The 26680-nt window shown below is 36.3% G+C and overlaps 1 protein-coding gene across 3 annotated transcripts in view; it reads left to right on the top strand.

The window, feature by feature from the left end:
* The first annotated feature begins 4244 nt into the window (after positions 1-4244).
* The window catches only part of LOC131438564 (CD2-associated protein), a 39745-nt gene continuing 17309 nt past the window's right edge, over positions 4245-26680 (top strand). Inside the window, exons 1-2 of one of the 3 annotated variants that reach the window (XM_058608675.1) lie at positions 4245-4348; positions 5546-5988. In XM_058608675.1, coding sequence (XP_058464658.1) covers positions 5973-5988 — 16 coding nt within the window. In that variant the 5' untranslated portion in view covers positions 4245-4348; positions 5546-5972. Of the gene's footprint in view, positions 4561-5545; positions 5989-26680 lie in introns of all 3 variants that reach the window. The other 2 variants (XM_058608683.1, XM_058608668.1) reach the window with 2 other exon arrangements.

Raw genomic sequence — 26680 nt, 5'->3', positions numbered from 1 at the left:
TATGAACATGTAAAAATCTGTAGAATACAGATAAATCTGTATATATGGCATCTCTGGAGATACCTAAGACAAGACCTGACATCTGGGGGGGCTGCTTTTGTTCCAAAATGGACCAGTTTCTGATTGGCTGATTTTGATGTTGCTACCTGCACATTGTGAAAAGAAAAAACTTTTGCAGGGTACGCGAGCAATGATGCCAGGCATAAAGATAATCAGAAAACAAGTTTATTAAAATGTATAATTTTAGCTCACCAATGAAAATGAAAATTTTCGGAGAATGTTTCACTTTTTTTCAATCTCATTGGTAATAAATGTTTATAGTGGCAGCACTGTGTAATTAAAATAAGCATCAAGCCGTTCTTCTCTTTAGTGAATTCAATTGTAACCAAAAAAGATTTGTTAAATTAGTGTAAACTCGAAAGTGTGTTTGTCATTTTATGAACTGTTGTGTTCCACACTGTGGTCGCACTAAGCATTTCTATCCAAGCCTGACTTTTTCCGGTTTCCAAAAGATCCGGTAATACGTCAACAATGGATTCGATTTTGCGTTCAACATGAGATAGTTCGTGTTTTGTCATCAAAGCTCAATTAATTGTTTTTAAGCATTAATATATAATAGAGAAATTTCACCAAAACAATTTTCGTGTTTATTTCAAATCAAATACCGAGTCTATAAATAAATATTTTTTTCCTAGCAGAGTTGTTTAAAAATCTGTGAATATGGCTACACTGTAACCGATACGTTGGTATTTATTCCACAGGGCGAAAATGACGAGAAGGATGATTCGGAAGGAAGAATAAGAAGCCAGTTGTCAGGTCTTGTCTTAGGAAGATACCGAAAAGAAGAAGATATTCGTTCAATATAAAGTCTCTGCTAGGCCGCCATGTTCTTGTGACCATCATCTTTTCCGCAAAGACGGAAACAACGAAGAAGTATGTAAACATAAATAATAATATGTTGATGCTAAATATCTGTGATTTGTCGAAACAAAGTTGATTTTTAGCCAGTGCCTTATGGAAACTACTTAGAGACGCTTTATCTAAAATTAAGTACACGCAGAAAAATGCTAGTGGTTTTAAACGACAAGACGTCCATTAAACAGAAACAGAGTTGTTCCAAATTGTCTTGTATGGCAACAATTTGGCAGCAAGGAAAAGCCTTGCTAGATTCCGGGCCGGAATTACCGGCTGCTGTCAACATTTTGTAGACAGAGTTATACGTTATTCTCTTACCGGACGTGCGTTGCAAATTTACTCTTCCAACATTTTTTTCTGTTCGACTTCAATTGATGTTTGTGATAAGATGAGGTGAAAATATGGATATTTTGAGATAGAAAAAATTGCATATTGCGTTTAAAAAATTGTGGCAATTTAAATGCGCAAACCTTTTAGTTGAAATAAGTTTCCTTGAATCTAGTTTTTCAACTAACGCTTCTATTTTTTGAAATCATTCAGTTTTGTTAGCTTTACCTTTTTTAGAATAAAATGATTTCTTTCAAACATACTTACAGAGTAAATTTTGATAATACTTTTATTTTGATTTATATTCGATTTCAAATGTCTGAAAAACATCTTTCGAATTGTTTTACATTTAACCATTATGTTGCAAGATGATCGATTTATTCCCATGCCAAAATCAAATGCAGTTTGTTTTTAATTTTTATAGTATCCAAAGATTCGGTGCTCCATCAGTCCGGTCAAGATAGAGATCCTACATCAAGAATTGTTTCTAAAAAAAAGTTGTTTATGTTATGTTATGCAATTTTCCAAAATATTCATGAATATCAATATATACGATTGAATTGTTGAAACGAGCAGATGAAAATTTACTTAGAAAACACGTACAAACTTTTCCGCCGTACAAAAAAGCTGTAATTTATTCTGGTTTATAAGAAATAAAACTATTACGGTTCATTTAAACAGTAAACCTAGTTGTATCTTCACATAAATATGGTCTTTGATAAATTGTATCTATTTTTTTCTTGATATGAAGATATATCAGAATCAAATCAACGTGGACATTTCGATAAAATCAAATCAACTTTGGTTCATACATAATAAATAGTTTTGTTTCTACAAATAAAACTCAACATTAACAATTATATTTTTCGTTTGGTTAGACCAAAATTTTGATTCAAATCAAACAGAGATCGTTGTTGATGTTGAAGGGAGAAATTGGTTCAAAACAATCATATTCTAGCTTGAAATGAACATAAATCAAATTCAAAACTCTATTAACTGTTTTGTTATTTTAAACATGCTCCGTTTCTCTACGTGTGAAATGGCCGCTATACAATTGACACTATATGTTCAATCTGATGCCGTGTGATGGCGTTGCTGAACCAGAGAAGCCAGATCTGCAGATTTGTCTGTAAATCTGCAGATTTTGTACATAGTGCTGCAGACATTTTTTGCAGTGCAGACTTTGGAAAATCGAGTTTTTTGCAGACTTTCGTTAAAATTTACAGACTTTTGAAATTATCGCGACCTTTTTTTTTTTTTTTTTTTTTTTGCTCACACCAAATCAGTTTTGCGTATCATACTTAATAGAGAAATAAAGACATACTCGCAAAAGGCATTTTTTTTCGGATATACAGACTTTTGCAGCCCTGTCTGCTGCAGATATTTGACATTTTTTCCTTGGAATCTCTGCGCTGAACTGAAAATTTACTTCGCTCTAAGCTGACATGGTCTGGTTTTATTCAACGGTTTAGTCGACGACACGACCAGGCACTCCGAAGAAAAACTGACAAGGAAATTGTCCGTTAACGATTCACCGCCAGTTACCGCAAATATAGCTACCCCTTGATAATGATGAAAATAACCTTCTCGAGTAACACTGTTTAAATTTTTCCAGGATCTGGTTACCCAGAGTAAATAAACAACCGATTTCTAAACGCAAAAGATACGAGAAACATTTTTCACAGATTTTGTTAAAATATAATAGAAGATATCTGCGTGTATTTCAAGAATAGAATCAGTGACTTCTACATGAAAATTTAATGAAGGGTAACTTTCCATTGTATGCAATTCAAATGCTAACCAGTCAACATGTTCTAATTTCAGGCGTCTCAAAGACGGGAGTTGCAAATGGTTTTGTAAGAAACACAATTCCTGGTCAAGCAACAAAAATAATGCATTTATCGTGAGTTTTGAAATGTTCTTGCGATTACGATGTAGGATACAGTTACAAAAATCAAACAAAAGAATAAAAAAGTAGGTAGTAGCTCAATTTGTTTGAAGTTGTCAAACAATCTACTTTATAATTCTTGTTGATTTTTTCATTAAATGGCCTTAACAATAAGTAACAATTTCTTTTGTTTGCTGTCTTTTATTTCAATTACTCAACCATTTCCATGTTTTGTATCATCGTACGTAGGATGCCCGATCATTTAGACTACTAAGTACTTGCCGTACTTACGAGTTTCCTTCATGAGTAAAGCCTCAGCTAATGTTCCCAGTTTGACTACGTTAACGCACAAAATCTGCTTCATTTGTCCTTTCTACTCGATAATCAGCTGCCGTGACTCGTGATCGATCACGGCATTTCGAGTGAGGCATTTCCGCATATCCGCATAGACTAAGCACTATGTACATCTTGTCGAACAGTTGCTCCATGCTCTACAGTTTCTGCTTTTCAGGGGGTGCTAAACGAAACCAAGTGCAAAGCAGATCCTAGGGAAAATGTAACCAACCGTCCGTATTTCTTCCGGCTCGCAGAAACCTCAAAATTCGTTTTTGTTTTGAGATTATTTATATAGCATGTTTCAAATAAACAACATACGTAGCCATGGTTCTGGTAATTGTTATTTAAAATCAACAGTTTTCGATTTGTGTTGCCAGTTTCAATAATTTTTCAATCAACTTCTTTTTGACATTACCAGTTACTGAGGGGTAGTTAAATTTACGATACAGTTTAGATAGACGAGTGGCAGGTCGTGTCGTCGGTTTAGTTCTTTCTATTGAACTTGAAGTTATTTTTAAAAACTATTTAATTTTAATTTTAACGTTCCACATTATACTCCCGCCATTAGGTGATTTTGCTTTTTGTTTCCTGACAATAATTGAAAGCGCAAATGAAAGGCGACATAAAAGAACTCAAAAGTAGTTAAAAAGAACTCAATCGATACGTATTATTTCATCGTCATGTACCCCCCGTTCTTTCATTACGCCTACCCTAATTATATCCGACCCTTTTGTGCACGCCAATGGAAATCGTTTCGCCCAACAATTTTCCTTTTTGACAGTAGTGCAGAAAGAAAAAGAAAAAACTCTCATTCGTTGTTCGTCATTCGTCGCCGTTGTCGTGCTGTTCTGCGAAAGCCGCAAAAATCGTGATATCATCGGGGTGAGGCCGAATGTTTCCGTGTCGTTTTTTTTTTCTACTGCAAACTGTGTTCAATTTCCTGTGAATTTTCCGCTTCCGAAACCTGCTAAAAGTACATACTCCGGTCTGTGCGGGACGATTGCTGATTGATTTCCAATGTGTACAAAGTAATAGTGGTCTCTGCCGCAAAGCAGCGACGGGTTCAAAGTAAACATTTTTTTTCTCGCTCCGCTGTAAGTATGTAGGCACAGAGCGTGAAGTTAATCCGGGTCGCTACAGTCATCGTCGTCACCGCCGTCTCGGATCACCATTTTCCCGTCGTACACAACCGCTTACCGTGCGGGAGCTGTTATTGGTCGGATTAAAGTATCTCTTGGCTACTGTTGAAAGAAAACATGAATTCGTTGGTCATCGGGAGCAATTGTCTTATTTGTGAATTATTGTTTCCGATGACCAACGAATGCATGTACTACATTATTGTGAACAATCACGCATCTTAAAAACATCTGTTCTGGCCGCAATGGTAGCGAAAAACTTTCCTGTCATGATGTTGAAAAATCAGTTTTGTTTCATTGCAATTTAGTAATATTTTAGACATAAGACAACGTTCCACCTAAAATGCATTCTTAGGACCAGCATTGTTGTGCCTTAACGTTACTGTAAAAAATGTACCAACCAATAATAGCACCCGTACGGTATAGTGCAAAGACCGCAGAGCTCTCACTGTCCTGCTCTGCTTGTCATCATCATCGTCACCCCACCGCCATCATCAGCAACATAACTAGCAACATTTGCGAATAAGCAGTGTTGTGCATAATGATCAGTGTGTGTCCGCCAGAGGCTCGAGTGATTCTCATCAATAACCAACAGCGAACTTCGCGTTTAACTACTATTCGTAATCATGTACTATTAGAGGCTCGACCAAGCTGTGACAACCTATTTTTTTTTTTGGATGGCAGATCGAGTCGAATCAAGAGAAAGGTGTCTGTCACAACAACGAAGAGTCGTCGCTGTTTTCGAGTTTTTTTTATGTGCGGGAAGTTCCACACCGGAAACGTCCGCTTTGGTGGACTCTCACTTTGCAGGAACACAGTTCTGCTCGATGTCCCAAACACACAAAAAGAGAAATTTTAATGAATTTCCATTTGTGCAGTGTATGTGAACTCCAAACGAAATTTGCATATTTGGAATTAGTGTCATTTGTTGTGTTTCTTTCAGTGCATAATTTGGTGTTCCAAACTTCGAAGTGCAATTCAATTCAGTTACTGGCTGATCGCCAGTCGTAAACACAGGGATATCAAGCGTAGTTGAAAATTGCAACAAAGTGTTAAAAATGTAAAAGAAGTGTGATAAATCTGTAGTGCGATCGAAACAAATGAACAAGAGTCGGAAAAGGGGGCAGTTTAGAAATTGATACACTCGTGTGGCCTACAGCAGGGGCTGTACCAAGAGTGTTAGGGTCTGATGTGACTGCATTGACAACAAAGAAGAAAACAAGAATTCCACTGGGGCAGTGAGAAGCACATCGCCATCGAGTCCGATGTAAAGCTTTTTCATTTATAAGGGAAAAAAAATAAACGTACCGCGATCACCTTAGGAGAAAGAGAGAGAAACGGCGAACATTGTCCAAGGAAACGAACGAAAAATGGAGAAAACTGGAGGTGAGATCTCTCAATTTTCGTAGATTGTAAACGTGCAAGTATTTCTTTTTTTTCACAAATAATTAATCCGCGATCCACCGCTGCGTTTCGGGGCTGGGTGTTTAAAAAGAAATCGCACGAATTCATTTATAATCAAAAAAAACATACGATAACAGATAGTCAGCCAACCAAGTCTGCACAGATTAGAGCCAGAGTAACGAAAAGGATTAGATTGGAAAATGAATCATCACTTTACAGTCTTTCGTGGATCTACCAAAATATGTATCGACTCGACTTGGCTTCGAGCCGGTGTTGAAACCCACACTAGCACATTAGTTGCTGTGTCGTCTTGTCCCTATGGCCATACTACGCTAACACAAGTTGTCGTGCCTTGCAGGCTTTGCATACAGCTTTGCTTATCGAATTGGTTACAGAGCTCACGCTGGAAATTGTGTGGCGTTATTCCCCTCAGCTGACGATAATATCGACAGGGACATGAGTCACTATGTGCAGTGTTGAACCTGAACTATACTCCGTTATCTACCACCCAGCTGAATTAACAATTAGTCTTGTTCGACTTTCGACTGACAGCTGCGTACAAAGTTTTGTATAAAATAGCTTTGATCTAAGCCTTTAATACGTAATTTCAATAGAGTAAAACTAATATTAAAACTGAATGTTATCCAAATTCTAATTGGATTACAACTGCTAGGTTAATCCCTTTCAAAATAAGGTAGTCTGGATTCATCTCCTAATGACAGTCACGTACTCAGAGGGGGGGCCGAGGGGCCGAAATCAAAAACATATAATTATTTAGGATGTCTCAGACTCCCGAAATGAAATCCTGGGTACAGGCCTGCCAAATGAAATTATAAAAAATAACAATTCTGTGTAAAGGATTGCTAACCTCTCTAATGGAGAAAAACTATCATTTTTCAATCTGCACCTGAGAAATTATTGAAAATTATAGGACTATTCCGTAATTATTGAAAGAGAATGTGTCATTTGTACTTAAGTCATAATGGAAATTCTGTACAGAATTGTAGTATAAGGTCATAATCCAATTTTCTTCGCTTGAATAGCTAATTTTACAAAATGAATGCTACAGGTGCAGGCACTCCATCCGATACTTTAAGAAGATGTTTTTATATGACTCCATAAAAGCTTAATTAGCAGAACAGTTTCACAAATGGTAGAAGAAGGTACCGTGGGTTGAACGCTGACATTTGGGGAATAATTTTTGGCAAGTTTCGCGTCGTTCTTTGAATTGTCATTCTAACTTACACTTCTGTAATGGGGCATATCCCGTCTCAGAAACATGATCCAACAAATTGTAGATTTTCTGGATAATCGATCTTGAGTCGCCGACAACATCTCCCAGGTTCTCTGCTGAGCATCACATAGGCCTTTCTCTCTTTCGGCATTCTTGCTACATGTCCAGCTCACTGTAGTCTGCCGTGTTTTATAAGCCTTCCAATGTCTGCATGTTTGTATACTTGGTACAGCTCGTGATTCATGCGTCTGCGCCATTCTCCATTATTTGTTTGTCGCCGAGTACTGAGCGCAAGATTATTGAGCCGTCGACGTCGAGACGTCGAGTACTCAAATATCTGTTTTCTTCAACGGTCATGCCTCGTGGCCGTACAGGGTAACAGGGAGTATTAAGCCACCATGTACTTTGTCTCGTCAACCCTATTCTCGCAGTTTTATCCTTGAAAGGCACGAAAGCCTCTTCCACAGCTCTACGATCCACACCAATAATATCGATGTTGTCCGCAAAATCAAGGAGCATGTGAGACTTATAGAGGATGCTTCCGTTTCTCCGCCCGACGGATCTTCGTATCGCACCATCGAGCGCTATATTGAACATTATTATCGTTCTATTAATTCTATTTCCCATCGAAATGTGAACTTTATTTATTGTTTGAAATTATAGGAGTTAAGAGTTGTATGTGGAATTTTACCATAGTATGGCTGTAATTTTGGGACTAATTGAAAATCATTCTAAACAACACAGGAATCGTTCAGACGGGAATCAGTCATGTAATAAATTTATCGTTGATGCTGATAAAAGATACGGATAACCAACTGCACCAATTAATCATATTTGAGGTCCGATATAAAATACTCCTTCGATCATATATAAAAATGAACTACGGACTAAAAAAATACACATCTTGGAACTGCACAATGGGATTAGAGTCGGGCGAGACATTACTGGTCTCTTATGTCTTTGGACCGATTATCCTAGCTACTGTCTGAACGGGGTTCTGAAATTAAGAAGAGCAATACATCTCTGAGAATTGAGGAATCCAGTCGGAACAGGTGGATCTTGGGTGTGTTTGGAAAGTTATTTGTGGCATTCAACTTCATGTATTGTTCAGTAATGGTAAGGTGCCAAATCCAGCCAAAACAGAACAAAACAATTGCGTTGCTCGAAGGAAGGTAACATGCGTGAAAAAACACTTCTAAACATGAATAAATCCGATTGACGGTCCCAGTCGCAATGTAAATCTCACTCTTCAAAACTTGTAAACCGATGGTCAGCTAAATGAATTTGGAAACTCCTACCACATTTCCGCTTATAGTTGCCGTATAACATTCCTGTCCAGGAGACCACAACAAATCTGTCTTGACATAGGTTTTTACATTACTATGCAATCAAATTTCGTGAGAAGTTTCGTGTACAGCCGTGCCGTGATCGTACTCTGGCCGATTCGTTTTGCTTATCCTTAATTTTGGTTCCGTTTGAAACAGTTGACCAATCTTTTCTTTCGATGTTTTTGTGGCCTCTTGCACTTTCATTTTTCTCTTCAATCCAGTTTTCCTAGCTAACGACCGTCAATTTTGATTCCGTTGATGATAGTTAATTTGGCCACATTCAACAGTTTTACCAACTTGCCATGCTAGTAGTTGGAATTTTTTGTGATGCACGAGCGAAATTGTATTCCCAGCTTCTGAGCAAGTGTCAAATTCAAAGTTAGTTATCGTTCAAAAAATAAATTCGAATGTTTTGCATAATACACAGTTTCGTTCGAAAAATATTTTGTAAATTTTTCGTGGAAAAATATTGGAAAATAAGTCGGTAAAGAAGTATTTTCAAGGATTCCTTTTCAGAAATCATGATTTGCGGTGTCCAAGGTATCTCAGAATTATCAGAAGTCATAAAATCAAAGCAACATTGTTGTAGTCGATGTTTTTCTAGACCCCTACGTTGTCATTCGATTTTTTTTTAATATTTTGAATTTTTTGTGATTGTTTATAGTCAAAAGTCATTTTGTAGCTGTAAAACCTCCCCAAAGTAACAAAAAAAAATTGTAAAGAGAACGTTGCGGTTGGGTATTTTATATGTAGAAAGTGTGTGCCCAAATTTGAGAATAATTGGTAAAGTAGTTTTCAAATGGACACGGACTTTTAAAACGTGATTTCGAGAAAAATGCGTTTAAAGTTCATTGTTCATGAAATCGAAGGAAACAATTCATTTTTCTAGGAAGCGCGTGAGGACTAACTCTTTCGTAAAATCACATTTTTGCTTTGTATTTTGTCAATCAAAGCAGAACTCTTGGGCCTGTGCTTGCTTTTTCGCAGTATTAGATAAGAGAAGATAAAGGTCCACAATTTCCCGAGTTTTGTTTCGATAAGCTTGAAAATTTCAGTTTTTGCAATGAAACATATATTGGAGAAGCCAAATGAATCAAACAACTTACAGAAAAGATAATTTTTTGGAAAAAATATACGCTTAGAGACAGGATTCGAACCTGCGTTTCTATGCGTCCCGTGTATACGCGCTACCATTTCGCCACCCTAAGCGTTGTGATAGACATAGCTCCAAAACACGACTAGGCATGATAGAACGTACATCGACCATGGTCTACATTCAGGCCGTCTCACGACCGGTACCATACATCCAAACATCTTCAAAAATCCTTCATCCTTGAAAATTTGACAAAATATTCTCGAAATGTTTTTACAATAAGAAAACAAGAAGAAGAAAAAAATGATTTTTTTAGTGTTAGACTCTATCCGCCTCTTAGCAAGTTGAAAAAAATGCTTCAAATTAAAGTTGATCAGTTTTTGATAATATCAGTCTTTGCAGTTTTTACGTCTCGTCTTCGATTCATTAATTCATCAGCAGCTTATGTTGAACTGCTAATTCCTCCTCGCGATTCAACATAAATCGCCGACATTTGTTATTATTTTGCTGACATATACCCATTTTTTCATTATTAAGTACGAATTCAACATATGGTGTTGGCCCAATTTTAAATCGTAACATCTTCTATCATTATAATAGTGATCGACAGATTCAGCTGTATGACAAGCAATTTGAAACATGAAATAAACTGTAAATAGTTCAATTTTTCAAAATTTCCTGGCATTATAAATTATAAAAAGTAAAATATTTTTATTTCGACTATTCCCTCAGATCCAATTTATATTCATGAGCTCATGCCCGCTGTGCTCTTGTTTTTTTTTCTTTCGTAAGAACACATAATAAGCGAACCCGTTATATCTTATCTCCTACTTATTGGTGAGTTATATGATTCAACTGGGAGGGAATAGCATATGTGTCCGCCTGATTATCACGTCGTCTGGCTTTAGTTGTCGAGAATATAGATAGGATAGAAGTACTTGATTTGAACTGGGGATATTTTCAAATATATTGCCAGTGGTTTCTTCAGGTTGGTGGGTCCTTTTCTCGACCTCCTCGACTATATATGCTTGGGAAGATGCTTGGCTTTTTATTTGGAGCTTGAGATATTTCGTTCTAGTTGGAATCTATTACATTCTAATTTAGTACAAGTTTTGGCTTGAATTTCTTTTCATAGTATAAAATTCGTACTTTACTCTTGACATTACTCATGGGTTTTTAAGTAATGATAGGACTTCGTTTAATATTTTACCTACTGTTTCTTCAAAACTAGCTCCTTCGTCCGGTACCTGAGATGCTTCTCAATAGGAAGAAATTTTTGGTGATTTGGCTTTGTAACAACATCGTTGTATCTGTACTAGTCTAAAGTCCCAGTCGCCTATAGTGGCTGGATGCCAAATCCTCGATTTACATAACAGATCAACATACTGCTTGATAGAATAGAATAATGGAATTTTTAATTTACTTAGATTTTGTAAAGTCTAATGTGGTTCCACCGCATTAATGACCTGCTGTCCGAACTCGCTGCCGCTCGTTCAGACTCAACTGAGGGATAGCCAACGCCGACGACTAGAGAGAGTTTTTTTTTACTTTTTTTAAATAACTATTTATTGGAATATGAGTTAAAATTAAATTATTAAGATTTAAATTGGGTGTTCAGCCACAAGTGGTGACTTTTCAATCCTATTATATATATGATTTGGTTGTTACCACGAGGACCTCATTTGCTTCCGCAATTCTGAGATTTTTGTGTAGGGAAAATTCTAAACCTACTTGTATTGTGTAATGGGGAAACGGAACTTATATACTAACTTACTAACAAATACAGAGAGCGAATCGATTCAATTGAAGATTGCATCGATTTTTGTCGGAGTTTGCTTATAATATTATGTGAAATTACATCTAATGGTTCTATATTTGTGAGTCTGTGTAACTCATTTGTACTAAACCAGGGAGGACGCTTCAAAATCATTTTCAGAATTTTATTCTGAATCCTTTGAAGCGTTTTCTTCCTGGTGGGACAACAACTTGACCAAATTGGTACTGCATAAAGCATGGCTGGTCTAAAAATTTGTTTATAAAGTAACAATTTGTTTTTTAGACAGAGCTTAGAATTTCTGTTTATAAGAGGATATAAACATTTAATATATTTATTACACTTTGCCTGGATTCCTTCAATTTGATCATTGAAAGTGAGTTTTTTGTCATACGTTAAACTTAAGTATTTAGCTTGATCAGACCATGTCAATTCCAAGCCATTCAATTTGAGAATGTGATTATTGTTTGGTTTAAGAAAAGAAACTCTTGGCTTATGAGGAAAGATAATTAATTGCGTTTTTGTTGCATTTGGTTTAATTTTCCATTTTGACAGATAATCACTGAAAATATTTAAACTTCTTTATAGGCGACTGCAGATCACTCTTAGATTTCTACCTGTGGCTAACAGACTTGTGTCGTCACAGAATAGCGATTTCTGACAACCAACGGGTAGATTTGGAAGATCACGACTAGAGAGAGGTGATTTCTGCGGAGGCATTTCCCCCACCATCTGAATTAAGATCAGAAATTAAAGAAAGCAAAATGCAAATATTTTCTTTGAGCATGAACTTAGCGAAGCACCCCTCACCGATGATAACGCAAATAGGTGAATAATTTGTTGCTAATTTGTTGCTAATTAGTTACGGTAACTTTGAATTTGTTGCTCAATTTTCTTTAAATTTTTTTGAGTACTAGTACTAGTACCCTTCCAAATATGCTTCAAAACAAATCGAAGCCTAGTGAATAATTTGTTGCTAATTAGTTACGGTAATTTTGAATTTGTTGCTCAGTTTTTTTTAATTTTTTCGAGTACTTCGCTAAGTTTACATAAAATTAGCGAAGCCTCCCTTCCAGCGTAGTACTTAAAAAAATTTAAAAAAATAAGCAACAAATTCAAAATTACCGTAACTAATTACCAACAAATTATTCACTAGGGTTCAATTTGTTTTGAAGCATATTTAGAAGGGAGGCTTCGCTAACTTCATGTAAACTTAGCGAAGTACTCGAAAAAAAATTAGCAACAAATTCAAAATTACCGTAACTAATTAGCAACAAATTAGCAATAAATCATTCACTAGGCTTCTATTTGTTTTGAAGCATATTTGGAAGGGGGGCTTTGCTAACTTTATATAAACTTAGCGAAGTACTCAAAAAAAAAATTAAAATTAAACTGAGCAACACATTCAAAATTACCGTAACTAATTAGCAACAAATTATTCACTAGGGTTCAATTTGTTTTGAAGCATGTTTAGAAGGGGGGCTTCGCTAACTTCATATAAACTTAGCGAAGTACTCGAAAAAAAAATTGAGCAACAAATTCAAAATTACCGTGACTAATTAGAAACAAATTAGCAATAAATCATTCACTAGGCTTCGATTTGTTTTGAAGCATATTTGGACGGGGGGCTTTGCTAACTTTATATAAACTTAGCGAAGTACTCAAAAAAAAAAAAATTAAAAATAAACTGAGCAACAAATTCAAAATTACCGTAACTAATTACCAACAAATTATTCACTAGGGTTCAATTTGTTTTGAAGCATATTTAGAAGGGAGGCTTCGCTAACTTCATGTAAACTTAGCGAAGTACTCGAAAAAAAATTAGCAACAAATTCAAAATTACCGTAACTAATTAGCAACAAATTAGCAATAAATCATTCACTAGGCTTCGATTTGTTTTGAAGCATATTTGGAAGGGGGGCTTTGCTAACTTTATATAAACTTAGCGAAGTACTCAAAAAAAAATTAAAATTAAACTGAGCAACACATTCAAAATTACCGTAACTAATTAGCAACAAATTATTCACTAGGGTTCAATTTGTTTTGAAGCATGTTTAGAAGGGGGGCTTCGCTAACTTCATATAAACTTAGCGAAGTACTCGAAAAAAAAATTGAGCAACAAATTCCACATTACCGTAACTAATTAGCGACAAATTAGCAATAAATTATTCACCAGGCTTCGATTTGTTTTGAAGCATATTTGGAAGGGGGACTTCGCTAACTTCATATAAACTTAGCGAAGTACTCAAAAAAAAAATTGAGCAACAAATTCAAAATTACCGTAACTAATTCGCAACAAATTATTCACTAGGGTTCAATTTGTTTTGAAGCATATTTAGAAGGGGGGCTTCGCTAACTTCATATGAACTTAGTGAAGTACTCAAAAAAATTTTAAAAAAATTGAGCAACAAATTCAAAATTACCGTAACTAATTAGCAACAAATTAGCAATAAATTATTCAGTAGGCTTCGATTTGTTTTGAAGCATATTTGGAAGGGGGACTTCGCTAACTTCATATAAACTTAGCGAAGTACTCAAAAAAATTGAGCAACAAATTCAAAATTACCGTAACTAATTAGCAACAAATTATTCACTAGAGTTCAATTTGTTTTGAAGCATATTTGGAAGGGAGGCTTCGCTAACTTCATGTGAACTTGGCGAAGTACTCAAAAAAATAAAAAATAAATTGAGCAACAAATTCAAAATTACCGTAACTAATTAGCAACAAATTATTTACTAGGCGTCGATTTGTTTTGAAGCATATTTGGAAGGAAGGCTTCGCTAACTTCATATGAACTTAGCGAAGTACTCGAAAAAATAAAAAATAAATTGAGCAACAAATTCAAAATTACCGTAACTAATTAGCAACAAATTATTCACCTGTTTATGTTATCATCGGCGAGAGGTGCCTCGCTAAGTTCATGCTCATCGTAAAGTCATTGATTTACGTGGATTAAACGATTGATGCTTTGGAAACCATTCGCTGCGTCGTTGCTGAAATACGTCCTCAAATACTTGAAAAAATGGTCGTGGCGGCCATACTCCCGAAATAATATTTAAATGTTTAATGCCAAAAAATTATCTACCAAATAAAAAAAATTGACCATTTCATAATTTGGCATGAGTTTTATTGATTTTCAAATCAGCAAGCTCTTATAAAAATACCCTTTATTTCTTCCATGGACTATTAAGTATCACTATGACAGTACAAAAACATCAAAACACGAGATGATGATAAAATTTGTTATTATATTGATCTTTCCTCGCTATTTATATCTATCCGGGTCTCTTAGAAAAGGGGGTATGGAATCGAAGTCGTTTTGTATGGTCATCAACTGACCTACAAACTATAAGTTTTGCCATTAGCCATTTGTCAAATCTGCCATTTCTGCGGAAAGTAAGTGAGATCCATGTTTTAGAGAATGACCACTATTTCCGGTGCTTTCGAAACCGGAAGTTGGGGACCGGTATAACCGAACTCGGTTCTTTTGGTTGTCAACTGTTAAAATCTATCGATTGGAATTGATATAAGCTCAGTTTTGAGTTTCTTTCGTGTTTTACAGTGATTTATCGGCTGCTCGGCCACCAATGGAAATTGATCTTCAATGTCAACTTCGCTCTCTGAGCAGCCTAGATAGCGGTGTAGTGTCCGTAGCGGTGCTCAACTGGTTAAAAATAACACTATAGTCTACCTCTCCTGATGGTATAAGTCCAGCAAACAGGGAAGCTATATGGCAATTATTCCAACCAAGAATTGATCCATTGGTTTCCTGTTCTATGTCGTAAAAGGCCACTGGAACGCGAGCTCGCAAGTCTAGGTATATTTTCGTGCCGATGACTGAATGACTGCAGTAGCCTAAAAAGGTAGGCGTAAACGGAATATTTGTGCACTTTGTCCTTGCGGAGCCCAAAATTCCGTGTTACAGGGAAACTCACTAATTGAAGGCATATACAGAAATTATGTTTGTTTTTCGACATAAGGAGTGTATCGAAAATAAGCTATCCACAAATTTTTCTTTCAAATTAAGATAAAAAACGATATTTTATTCAAACTAAAAATTGATCCGTTGTTGTGCGAGGTTTAACTTGAGTATAATGAAAACCGAATGAAATTTAAGTTATTCCTTCAAGAATTTTCGAACTTTTGATCGAACGCTCTTCGACCCATATTGATTGATATTTTTTTCAACGAAATTTATACCCTTTTTCGCAAGCCAATTGAGATTGGTTTTGGCATAGTGAGCCGACGCTAAATCCTGCCAAAACAGTGGAGGTGTACTATGCTTCTTATATAAAGGCAGCAATCACTCCTGGAGACATTCAGATCGATAGATTTCTGCATTTGACTTCAAACCACAGGAACATATTGCTTGCCATACCAGTATCTTTCGACCGAGTTTCTCTACTTGAATCGACCTGTCCGCATCGCTCACATCCTCCCAAACAACGACAGTTAAGCATTGTGGACCTGAAAGGATTTTTAAGTCCTCCTTTACATAAGTCCCATCGTCCATCAAAACGCATGCATCCGGACACTGCGAAAGACGCGAATACAATTTCCAGGCCCTTGTTGCTGCTCACTTCTTCTGTTCTACACTTTGTTTCGAGATTTTCTGCTTCTTGTAGGTCTTCAGGTGATTTCGCCTCTTGATATGCTGGATCATTCCGACACTCGTTCCTGCTTTTTTGGCCAAATCACGTATTGACATTGATGTTTTCTTCAAGACTAGAGATACCACTTTCTGGACTAGTGTCGGGTTGGAAAAACCGGCTTTTCTGCCTCTTCCTGGTAGCTCACCCAACGAATAGTGTTCTCCAAACTTATTAATGATGGTTTTACCACTGGCATGATGAATTCCAAACCGCTTCGCCAATTTTCGCATAGTAATACCCTTCTCACTTAGCCATGTGTCCAGAACCTTAATTTTCACTTCCTTTTCAATACGCGACATTTTGAAAACGCGGAATTTCGACCGCACAAACAAGTAAACATACGAAAGCTAACAGCCAAACACACAGCATGCTGTGATCTGAACATAAAAAGCATCACAAATACAACATGCGTACAACACGAATGTATGTGGATAGCTTATTTTCGATACACTCCTTATTTGCCATATAACCACTGTTCGCCGAGCGATGACTTCCCTTCCCATTCCTCACTTCACATATTCCTTTCATCCTTCCCTTCATTGATGAGAAGCCACAGCAAGATACAAATCTCCAAATATTCTTCATATTATATGAATTCCTGTGGGGCTAAAGCCATCAATAGTAAATACAACTCTTACATGTTTATAGTGTTAGTTCACCACGCTGCCAAACGAAATGTGATATCCTACATAATCTCTCTAAACTCTCTTGAACACTGACGATTTTTTACCAGATTTAAATCGGAAAATGTCTATTGCATTTTTCCAAGTATCATTGCAAGATTCTGGTCAGAGCTCTGACTCTGACTTCCCTTCCCATTCCTCACTTCACATATTCCTTCCATCCTTCCCTTCATTGATGAGAAGCCACAGCAAGACACAAATCTCCAAATAACTAGGGGAACGTGCCACTTGAGCCAGCCAGTTGTGACTGTTTGAATTTTTTAACATTCTTCATCCTGTAACTCCGAAATCGGGTTTCGGGTTCGGATGAAGTTTAGGAATTCCGAATGGAGCCATAAGACTTCTCGAGCTCAAGGAACTATTATTGAAATGCTAATACCAGTGACAATATGATTTTCATAGTAATTTATTCTATTTTTCCTCTCTTTATTAAATAGTAAATTAGAATTTGTTCAACGAGAAATTAGTCGGCATCGAGTAACGTGCACTAGTGCCTACACAAAACAACTTGCGCAGCCCATCAATGAGTGCCATGCTTTTTTTTTTATTTGTTGAACAAAACAGCATGACTGCCGTATACTAATGACAAAACACCTTCGAACTTTTTCTCCCATACCAAAATTTACCCGAACCTGGAACGCGGTCAGACAAAACAAAAGTAAATATTTGCATTTTTTCCTCGTTCGGTCGCCGTCCGGTAGATAAAAACATGCAACTTTAGCTAAAAAATCATGCCGTCTGCTATTTAACAAGTACAATTAGCGCGAACAAAACGGTCAACTTCAAGTTCAATGCCGAAAGGTGTCACAAGATGAGTTTCGGTGGGCAAATCGCTATCGCCGTGCGCTGAATGTTTCTTCTTATTATTACATCCGTAAAACGTTGCTATTCTTTTTTCTGTTCGTTTTGTGACATTTATATCGTTTCCTGCACCTCAGCGCTCGGTTTGCGATTGCTACTCAAGATCTTGGCTTTCTACCCTTTGAACAAAGATAAGTCCTATCAGACGCACGGAAACGTGATAACAGCTGGCCTATTGGGAATCCAGCTGTACATAAGTACACGTCCTATAACTGACTGCTTGTCCGAGTGCTGTTTGATTTTGCTTTACTCAACCAGTGAATGCGAGCTCCATTGCAATTTGCCATTGCTAATCATGAAGGGCTGCTAGGCGAAACGCCCAGCCGGTATGATTCATGAATCAGACATTTCTTCGGATTTGTTGCAGAGCGAATTATGAATCCTTTAAATTAAAATAACATTTGGATATCTGTGCAATTGACTTCCACTTAAAAAAAATCAAAATTTAAGAAAAATTATGATTCTAAAATACAAAGGTAAATAAAGTCTGGAACTTGAAAAATGAATAGTGAATTAAATAGTGTTCAATATCGTAAAGAAATCCACAGTTTGACTCTTCTGAATGCCAGAAATGAATCCCGTCCAGCATTTTGATAGTTTCTTTCACTGGAATATGCATATCCGAAATAAAAAAAAAAACCTGTTTTAATTTACCTAGTGGTGTAGTGATGCCTTTCTCATATCAAACAAACTATCATATATAATACTGTGGTATTCTTAAAATTGTTTTGTCGTGAATACGACTTACTTTACTATGAGGCGCCTTTTCAAAATTTACCCTCTGGGAGAGTGATAAGTTTTTGATCGTGAATATCTCTTGTTATACTTAACGCAACAACATAATTTTTTCTTCATGCTATCAGCAATATAATCAGGAATTTGTGATTAAATTTTCAACAGTGTAAATAAAGCCATAAATAACTCAAAATCTAGTTTTTCTCAAACTTTTGGAAACAACGAGGTAAACTCATCTCGTTTGCTTGCCTTTTTCACACCAGGACGACAGTTTTGAGGTAGTCAGGCACATATCAGTTTCGGTGTTCTATTGGCCGAGTGTAATAGTTAAATCTTGACCTAGAATTATTCATTTTTTCTAGTACGCTAGACGGAACTGGATATCGTGCTGATGTTCTTCACCACCATCAGTAATAATGAGGTGGTAAAAACTTCAAATGCTCAGGTGGTGCTCTTCTTCGCATTCAGACATCGTGGCTAGCAGTAAACCAGCAGTAGTAGAGAACTGAATTTTTAATTACATTCAAGAACTAATCTCAGAACCTAGATTCTGGTCCACCTGAATTCTGAAGTTAATTTTGTATAATTGATAATATTATGTCACCATTTGATTGGAAATATTTCTACGTATTGATTTGAATGTTCATAGCCATGTATTTTCAATGGTATATCATTGAAATAATGATTAATAGCTAGCAGGGTCCTATTTTGTCTGCAAAAAATCTCCGGCATACCGGATTTCCCTGCCATAGTCGACGGTTCTGAAGAAGTAAGTTTTATATCAAAGGGAAAGCATCGCTTTTGAGTGCATAAGATTAATTTCTAATTTATATAAGATGAACTCGATTGATAATGAGAAAAAGTTTATCACTTCAATCGAAATCGCAGAAAGGTAGGGAACCGCTATAAAAATAACTGCTTGCATACAAAACTTGAATACAAGCTTGGTGAAGAGAAGCTTAACAACAATTTTATAAAGTCTGTTTGAATCTGCACAAAAAAACAGTAATCAAGTGGTCGCCATAGCCTAGGAACGTTAGCTCATAGAAGCAAATCTTATCAAGGGTCCAGTGTAGAACTTACAAAAAAAGAAAACACATATTGTAATTTTTTTTTCACATTTTACCCCACACTCCGGAACCGGAAGTCGGATCCAGATGATATTCAGGAATTTTGTATGGGACCACAAGACCTTTCATTTAAATCTAAGTTTGTGAAAATCGGTACAGCCATCTCCGAGAAAAGTTAGTGCAAAAAAACGTTACATACACACATACGCACATACACACAGAGATACACAAGCACATGGAACGTGATCGACACAGCAGTCACACGGAACATTCGTATATACAGAAGCAGTTGTCAAGGTGGGGGCCGCGTTTGCTCACGGTGGATCAAAAACGACATATACAACCATGACGAAGTTGCATGAATGGTGCTTCAAATCGCTGCCACACCCATCATATTCACCAGATATGGCCCTCTAACTACTGCCTCACGAAATACTCTAAGAAACGAGAAATTCATTGTTGGAACTAATGTTTATTTCGTGGTAAGAAATAAATCGCTCTACACTGGGGTCTCTTTTTACCCGTTTTTTTTAATACCGTTTTCTTTTTACGCGGATTTCCGAAGTTACGCGGTTTTACCTTTTTTTATATATATAAAAAATAGGTATAGAATTCGCTCAAACTTTCGAAAATTTTTCCGAGGCCCGGAGGGCCGAATGACATATACCAATCGATTCAGCTCGACGAACTGAGCAAATGTCTGTGTGTGTGTATGTGTGTGTGTCTGTATGTGTGTTGTCAACTAAGAGGTCGAGATCTCAGAGATGGCTGGACCGATTTTGATCAAACTAGTCGCAAATGAAAGGTCTCCCCGTCACCCAAAACGCTATTGAATGGTTTTGAGATCGGATGTTTACTTTTTGAGTTATTCGAAGTTTTATGTCAAAATTTTCAGTTTTTTGACAGTATCTGTCACAATTGACCTTGAAAACAGAATATGTTTTCAGACTTAGATTCCGCACGATAATACCTATTCAACAAGCCATAGATTGTTAAAATCCGTCCATTTTTAACGTAGATATCGAAATTTTTGTGTAAACGACTTTTCCCCCTATTCCAGCAGTAGGAGTTTTGAGCGCTGTATGACAAAGCAATGCTTGGGAGCAACGGAAAACACGATTTTTTATTCTGTTACATACAATTGTTTCTAAGTACCAAAAAGACTGTGTACAGCATCCTTTTTCATGACATTTAGCCTCGGACCGATTTTAGCACGGCTCGTTTTTGGCAACATAATCGTTCGAATATGACATATATAAACCAGATGATGGCAGTTTTTTTTAATTATATTGTTTTAAACTACTTACAGCAATAAATGCTGGAAGAACATAACATCCATATACCATTCGAATCAGTTCGTCGAGATCAGCAAATGCGTGTGTGACAAATAATTTCACTCAATTTTCTCTGAAAATTTCTTTTCTACAAATTCAGATTCATACGAAAATTCGATGACTCCCAAACAAAGTTCCTGAATTATGTTTGGTTCCGACCTCTGATTCCGGAACTACAGGATGATATGTAAAAACGAAATCAAAATTTTGTAACTCATTCTTCTCGTAGATGGCTGAACCGATCTAAGATTCAAATGAAATCTAAGAATCATCTAAGATTCAAATAAAAAGTTTCAAGATTCTTTAAAACATCTTGCTCTTCAGTCAGATCCAACTTCCGGTTTCGGGGATACAGGGTGATTAGTATAAAAATGTCTATTCCACATAAATTAATCAGGTTCATCGGGTTAGCAGATATAGATAGTCGATAAAAAAAATTAACTTTTTTCAGTTTTAGTGGTATTCAGTTGTCGATTCAGAAGGCACCTAAAAATTTAATTCATGCTATGATTTCTCAAAGATGTCTTCACTGATTTTCAAATATTTTGAAACAAATGTAAACTATACAGCTATTCAGGTGAATTTATCTGACTTCGGCCATACCGATTTTAGAATTCCGGTTCCAGTATAAAATCGTTTCTCAAAGCTTAATCGTTTTCTCAAAAAAGCCTAATCAAATTTCAGAAACAAAAATTCAAATTGAATTAAACTTATATACAAAATTAATTAGTTTTATACATACATACAAAAATTAATGAATTTTATCCAATTAAGCTTCAAAGTTGTACTCAAAACTGTAATTTATTCGTCATATGGCCATACGAATCGGTTTGGGTTATGCTGGTTCCTGAATACCGGCTCTGGAAGTACCTTAAATTACCGTAAACTCTAAAGTGGAACTTACATATTATGGCATGTTTAATCGATTATCACACTTCTAGATTTAAATTCGATTGTATTTGCAGTTTCGACATTACAGAGTAATGAGTGATTACAATCTCAAATTGTCGCTTAAAACGACGGTCATTAAAATAATGTAATGAAAACTTAAACACCGAAGAATATTCATGTAAAAAACACATGCGGATTGATAAAAAAAGGTATCATCTCACTGCTAGGTGGATTAATCACGTTTTTTTTACGCAGGTTGCCGAAGTTACGCGGCTTTTTTTACGCGAATTTCCGAAGTTACGCGGTTTTTTTTACGCAAATTTCCAAAGTTACGCGTTTTTTTTCTCGGCATCAAAAAAAATTGTCGATTTTGGAAGTCGCAAAATTTTTCTGTCCCAAAGTCGATTTTCACAAAAAAAAAATGTTTAGAGATTACACCAGATATGGACGTTTCATGCATTTCTAAGATATTTGGCATCCATTTTTTTTTTTAGTTTGGAGGTTTTTTTACGCGGATTTGCGAAGTTAGGCAGTTTTTTTGCGCGATTTTTTACGCGGTACGTATCCCTCGCGTAAAACGAGACCTCAGTGTACAAGCAAAGTATTGAAATGTTAGAGAAGTTGGACTAACTGGACTAGCTGGACTGTTACTCTTGAAGGATGAATGAAGCTGAATTCGAAAAAAAATGTATTTTCTTAGTTTGTCCCGAGACTTATTGATGCACGTGTTATGTGCGTGGTACCATCAGGAGGGTGTAGTTCATTGCGAACTTCTTAAACCCGGCGAAACAGGAAAATTTTTCCGCTGAACAACGCATTAATCGAAAAACGGCCAGAATGGGCTCGAAGATACGGCAAAGTCATTCTGCAATATGCTAACAATATTCCACATTTAGTCAAAAAGTGGCCTAAGAAAGAATTTCTACGCTTAATTGGGAACTTCTACCATACTCGCTATATTCACCCGAACTGGCACCTACTAATTAGCACCTCTTTTCATCGATAGGAAACGCTGAGTAACGCTTCCAAACTTTCGAGGCATATAGCAATAGTTCTGCTGTTTACATTTGAATTTCTTATAAAAATATATGCCATATACCCTCCAGTTCTTGAAACTAGTCCCAGCAACCGAATTTTATCTTGCACTGGACAAACAAACGAAATCACTATCGACTCGATGTATCATCACGGAAGCAAAATTTCCAATAGAAACAAAAGTTTGAGACCTTCGTTGGCAGCGACAGTGCTTCGCCCGTCCGTACGTGGTGCCACATCTGGGTGTTGTAATGCTTCTCGTCATCTCACCGTCCGTTTGAAAACCGGTTGTCCCTGGGGAGGATGCGCGTGCGTTACATCGACAAACTAAACAACTATCAACCAAAACAAGTCAAGACGATCAATCTTGAATAGAAGGCACACACACACACGAGTGCGACTACAAGTGCTTCTATTCTACGAAAAGTTACCAACAATGAACGAAGTGATTGAGAGTTTTTATGTCAATCGATTTGACGATGGAACGACGAACGACGGGACGATAGATAGATCGTTCATCACATTCCGCGCTGTCTTGCCTAATATGTCGATTTCAATCAATTGGCGTGTTTCCGATAACGTATCCGAACGATAGGCGCAAGCCAAAACCGGTCCGGTTGACAATGAATCGAAGACCGCCGACAGTGTTGATACGAATTAGCCATAAGGCACAATATTCACCCATACAAACGAGCAATTAGTTGGCTGAAGTAATGCAAGGCTCGCGAAAGACGCAATTTTGTTCGAATTGACCTCAATTGATACCATAAATCCCCAGAATAGAGTCAATCAACTGAATGCAGTCCCTTGCTGAGGCAAAACTATGCTCGAATGTCCCGTGTTTCTTCTGTTGCTGCTATTTTACTCGCCTGCACCCTCACACCCTCTTCCCCAGACATAAGGTTTATTTTATTACCTGGTGACATTTCCAAGTATCTCGTATGACACCACTACTGCCCTCGCCTTGCCTCGTCTTGTTCCATCTTCCTCGCGTGTCATTTCTCTGTATCTGTATCTAAGCTTCGTTGCATCTAAACCTCCTCCTCCCTTTCAAGAGACCTGACCTATATTGGCGTTTTATGTAACCGACACTCTCGTTTCTACAGCAGTCGTCGGTTCGCCTCATCTAGCCCCCATTGCGCCCAAAGCTGACTGGTTGGTGGCTGGTTGGCATGCCTCTCAAGTTAGGCAATGTACGAATTTTCAAACTTTGGTTTAGGGCGAGCCCGGGTGATGGTGGATTCGTGACAAGTGGTGTCCCGCGGATTCGGTGCGCATTATTTGAAAGGGCGAAGGAAACTACGGGCAAACCAGTCGGTATGAAGCAGCTGGAGTTTATAGCGAAAAATTCAGAAATAATTCACATTTAAAATATCGTCAGGGTCTAACGAGCTGGGAAATATATGTATATGTAAATTTTTAATTACCGAGTGAGAAAGTGAAAACCTGTTTTTTTATCTACTAATCTGTGTAAAAATAGTACTGGGGCTGGGGTACACTAGTAGATTGAAAGTACCTATTATATTTCTCCGAACAGGGCAAGTCTAGATACCGTGTAGAATCCGACGGAAAAAAAACTTAACTAAGAATAAATCCATTTTTCGGCTTCCATGTCATAAAAATTGCAGGAGTTTCTTTTTTTCACTTCAGTTGTTCAGATTTTTTCAACGTTTCACATATTTTTTTTTAAATAACTGTTTATTGGAATATGAGTTGAAATTAAATTATTAAGATTTAAATTGGGTGTTCAGCCACAAGTGGTGACTTTTCAGCCCTATTTTATATATAATTTTGTTATTACCATGAGGACATTATTTGCTTTCGCAATTCTGAGATTTTTGTGTAGGGAAAATTCTAAACCTACTTGTATTGTGTAATGGGGAAAAGGAACTTATATACTAACTTACTAACTAATACAGAGAGCGATTCGATTCAATTGAAGATTGCATCGATTTTTGTCGGATCCGACTAGCTTCTTAATCGTGAGTATCTCCTGATGTACATACGATACCTCACATTCATCGAAAATATGGACAGCAATTTATGATAAAATTGACAAAATTGACGTTTTCTAAAATGTTTGGTATGAACTAGCATTAAGATGAAATTCACTGCCAAAATCAGGGGCGTAAAATTCAACGATACGTTTTGTTCGCTAGTCTAGCAGACACTAATACCGTTTTCGTTTTTGAACCTACATGCGGGCGACTCTGACTCCGAGTAAAACGAACACGTGGTGTGACCCGAGAAAATTTTCAGAGCGAACCCAAACTGCAATTATAATTGATATTCTCGCATATAGCGAAATTGTTCATTCTTTGTTATAAACCAAAAAATGCGATTGGCATTGTAATCATGCTACTTCACCTCGCTGGTTGCTTAATTTTTCCAAAGAGCTGAATTATATTTCAATAAAATCTTTTTTATATGGAATTACAAGTGATATGTTGACTAAAAATATCTAGTTTGTGAAGTGCAGTCATATCACTATATAATATATTTCACCATTTCTCATGATTTTTTGAAGGATTTATAAACACGTTTTTTTTTTCATGCTTGGCGAAAGGATATCAATAATTTATTTTTAGGAATTCTCAAATTCGGTTTGAGGATATCCTTTCACATCGCTATACAATTTGTATTTTAGATTTGACAAATAAGCTATTGAAATTAATGTCATACTAATTCCCAACTTAAATTTAGAAATCCTAGATGGTTAAAAACGGTTTATTATACGTTTTTCAATTTATGAATGGATTGGAATATTGCATTGTTGATCGGTCTTGTCTTCTACACAAACCCGTAATTTGGGTTCTCGTGTGTCGTGTGCCTTATAAGTGTACCGTTACAGAATTCAATCATCTAGTACGTGCGATTATCGATATTCGGATGTGTGGAAAAAGCATGCCAGTTTTACTCGTATTCACGTCATCCAGTTATGTCTTTGATATTACCCTCCCGCCTTTTTCTTCCATGTTATTGCTTGTCATTCAAGATTAGGAATTACATGAGAAAAATCAACTATTGCGAATGTTAATAACAGAAATAACATGGATCGATATATTGAATAAATAGTAGGAAAATATTTGTTTGTTTGATAAATTAAAATTTTTTTCTCGGTAACCGGCTGCCCAGATCAACCAATATGACCAATTAACCATTTTTCGCGGTAAGTAATTAAGTTAAAATATCAAAATTCGCGTGAACCTCTGGTGGTGATTGATTTGATATAATTTATATAATACTGGCTACTGGGTGGCAAGTGACCGGGAAGTTGATTTCACCGAAAAAACCGAGAAAAAGACGAGAATTTTAATAGAAAACCAGGAAAAGTATTACAAGCTCAAATATGAGTAACAGTTGCTAGTTTTTTTCCAAAAATACGTTTATTTCTTAAGGCAGTTTACATAAGGTTTTCTTCGCCGTAGCATCAATTTTACATAAAATTCTTATCCTAATATAATTCTAAAATAGTCACAACGATTTAAATTTATTAAAACATATTCCTCTTATTACTTAAATATCATCTTAGGTAATTCACCATTAATTATAAAATCTACTCGGAATTATTATTTGAACCACACGATTAACTTCTATAAATTATAAAACAAGCTGTTATTTTCAGACATTTTGTTGATAATTTCATAAACTATTTAGAGTTTGTTTGTATCATTACATAATTTCTCTTCTAATTTAGCAATTGGTTGAACTCATGGACGCAGCTGGAATCAAAACTAAGTCTCAAAAGGAGCCTTTATTAAATTGAAACTCCATTTTTTTATGAAATGATAAAGAAGCTTCACGACAAGCAAGAATGTCTCGAAAAACAGTTGCTAGTATGAATTTTTTCAACAAGTTTGTTTAGCAAAATTGTTGAAACTTATTATCCCATACAGATTCTATGTTGAACATTGGAAATTAGGAAAACATCCCATTTCTCGTCCAACGATTTTGAAATCAATCAAGAAGCATAAGAGCTTTCT

The sequence above is a fragment of the Malaya genurostris genome, chromosome 1, assembly GCF_030247185.1.
Source record: "Malaya genurostris strain Urasoe2022 chromosome 1, Malgen_1.1, whole genome shotgun sequence".
NCBI classification, from domain to species: domain Eukaryota; kingdom Metazoa; phylum Arthropoda; class Insecta; order Diptera; family Culicidae; genus Malaya; species Malaya genurostris.
Note: the sequence above shows the minus strand (reverse complement) of the source record. Positions and strands in the feature narration are given on the sequence as shown.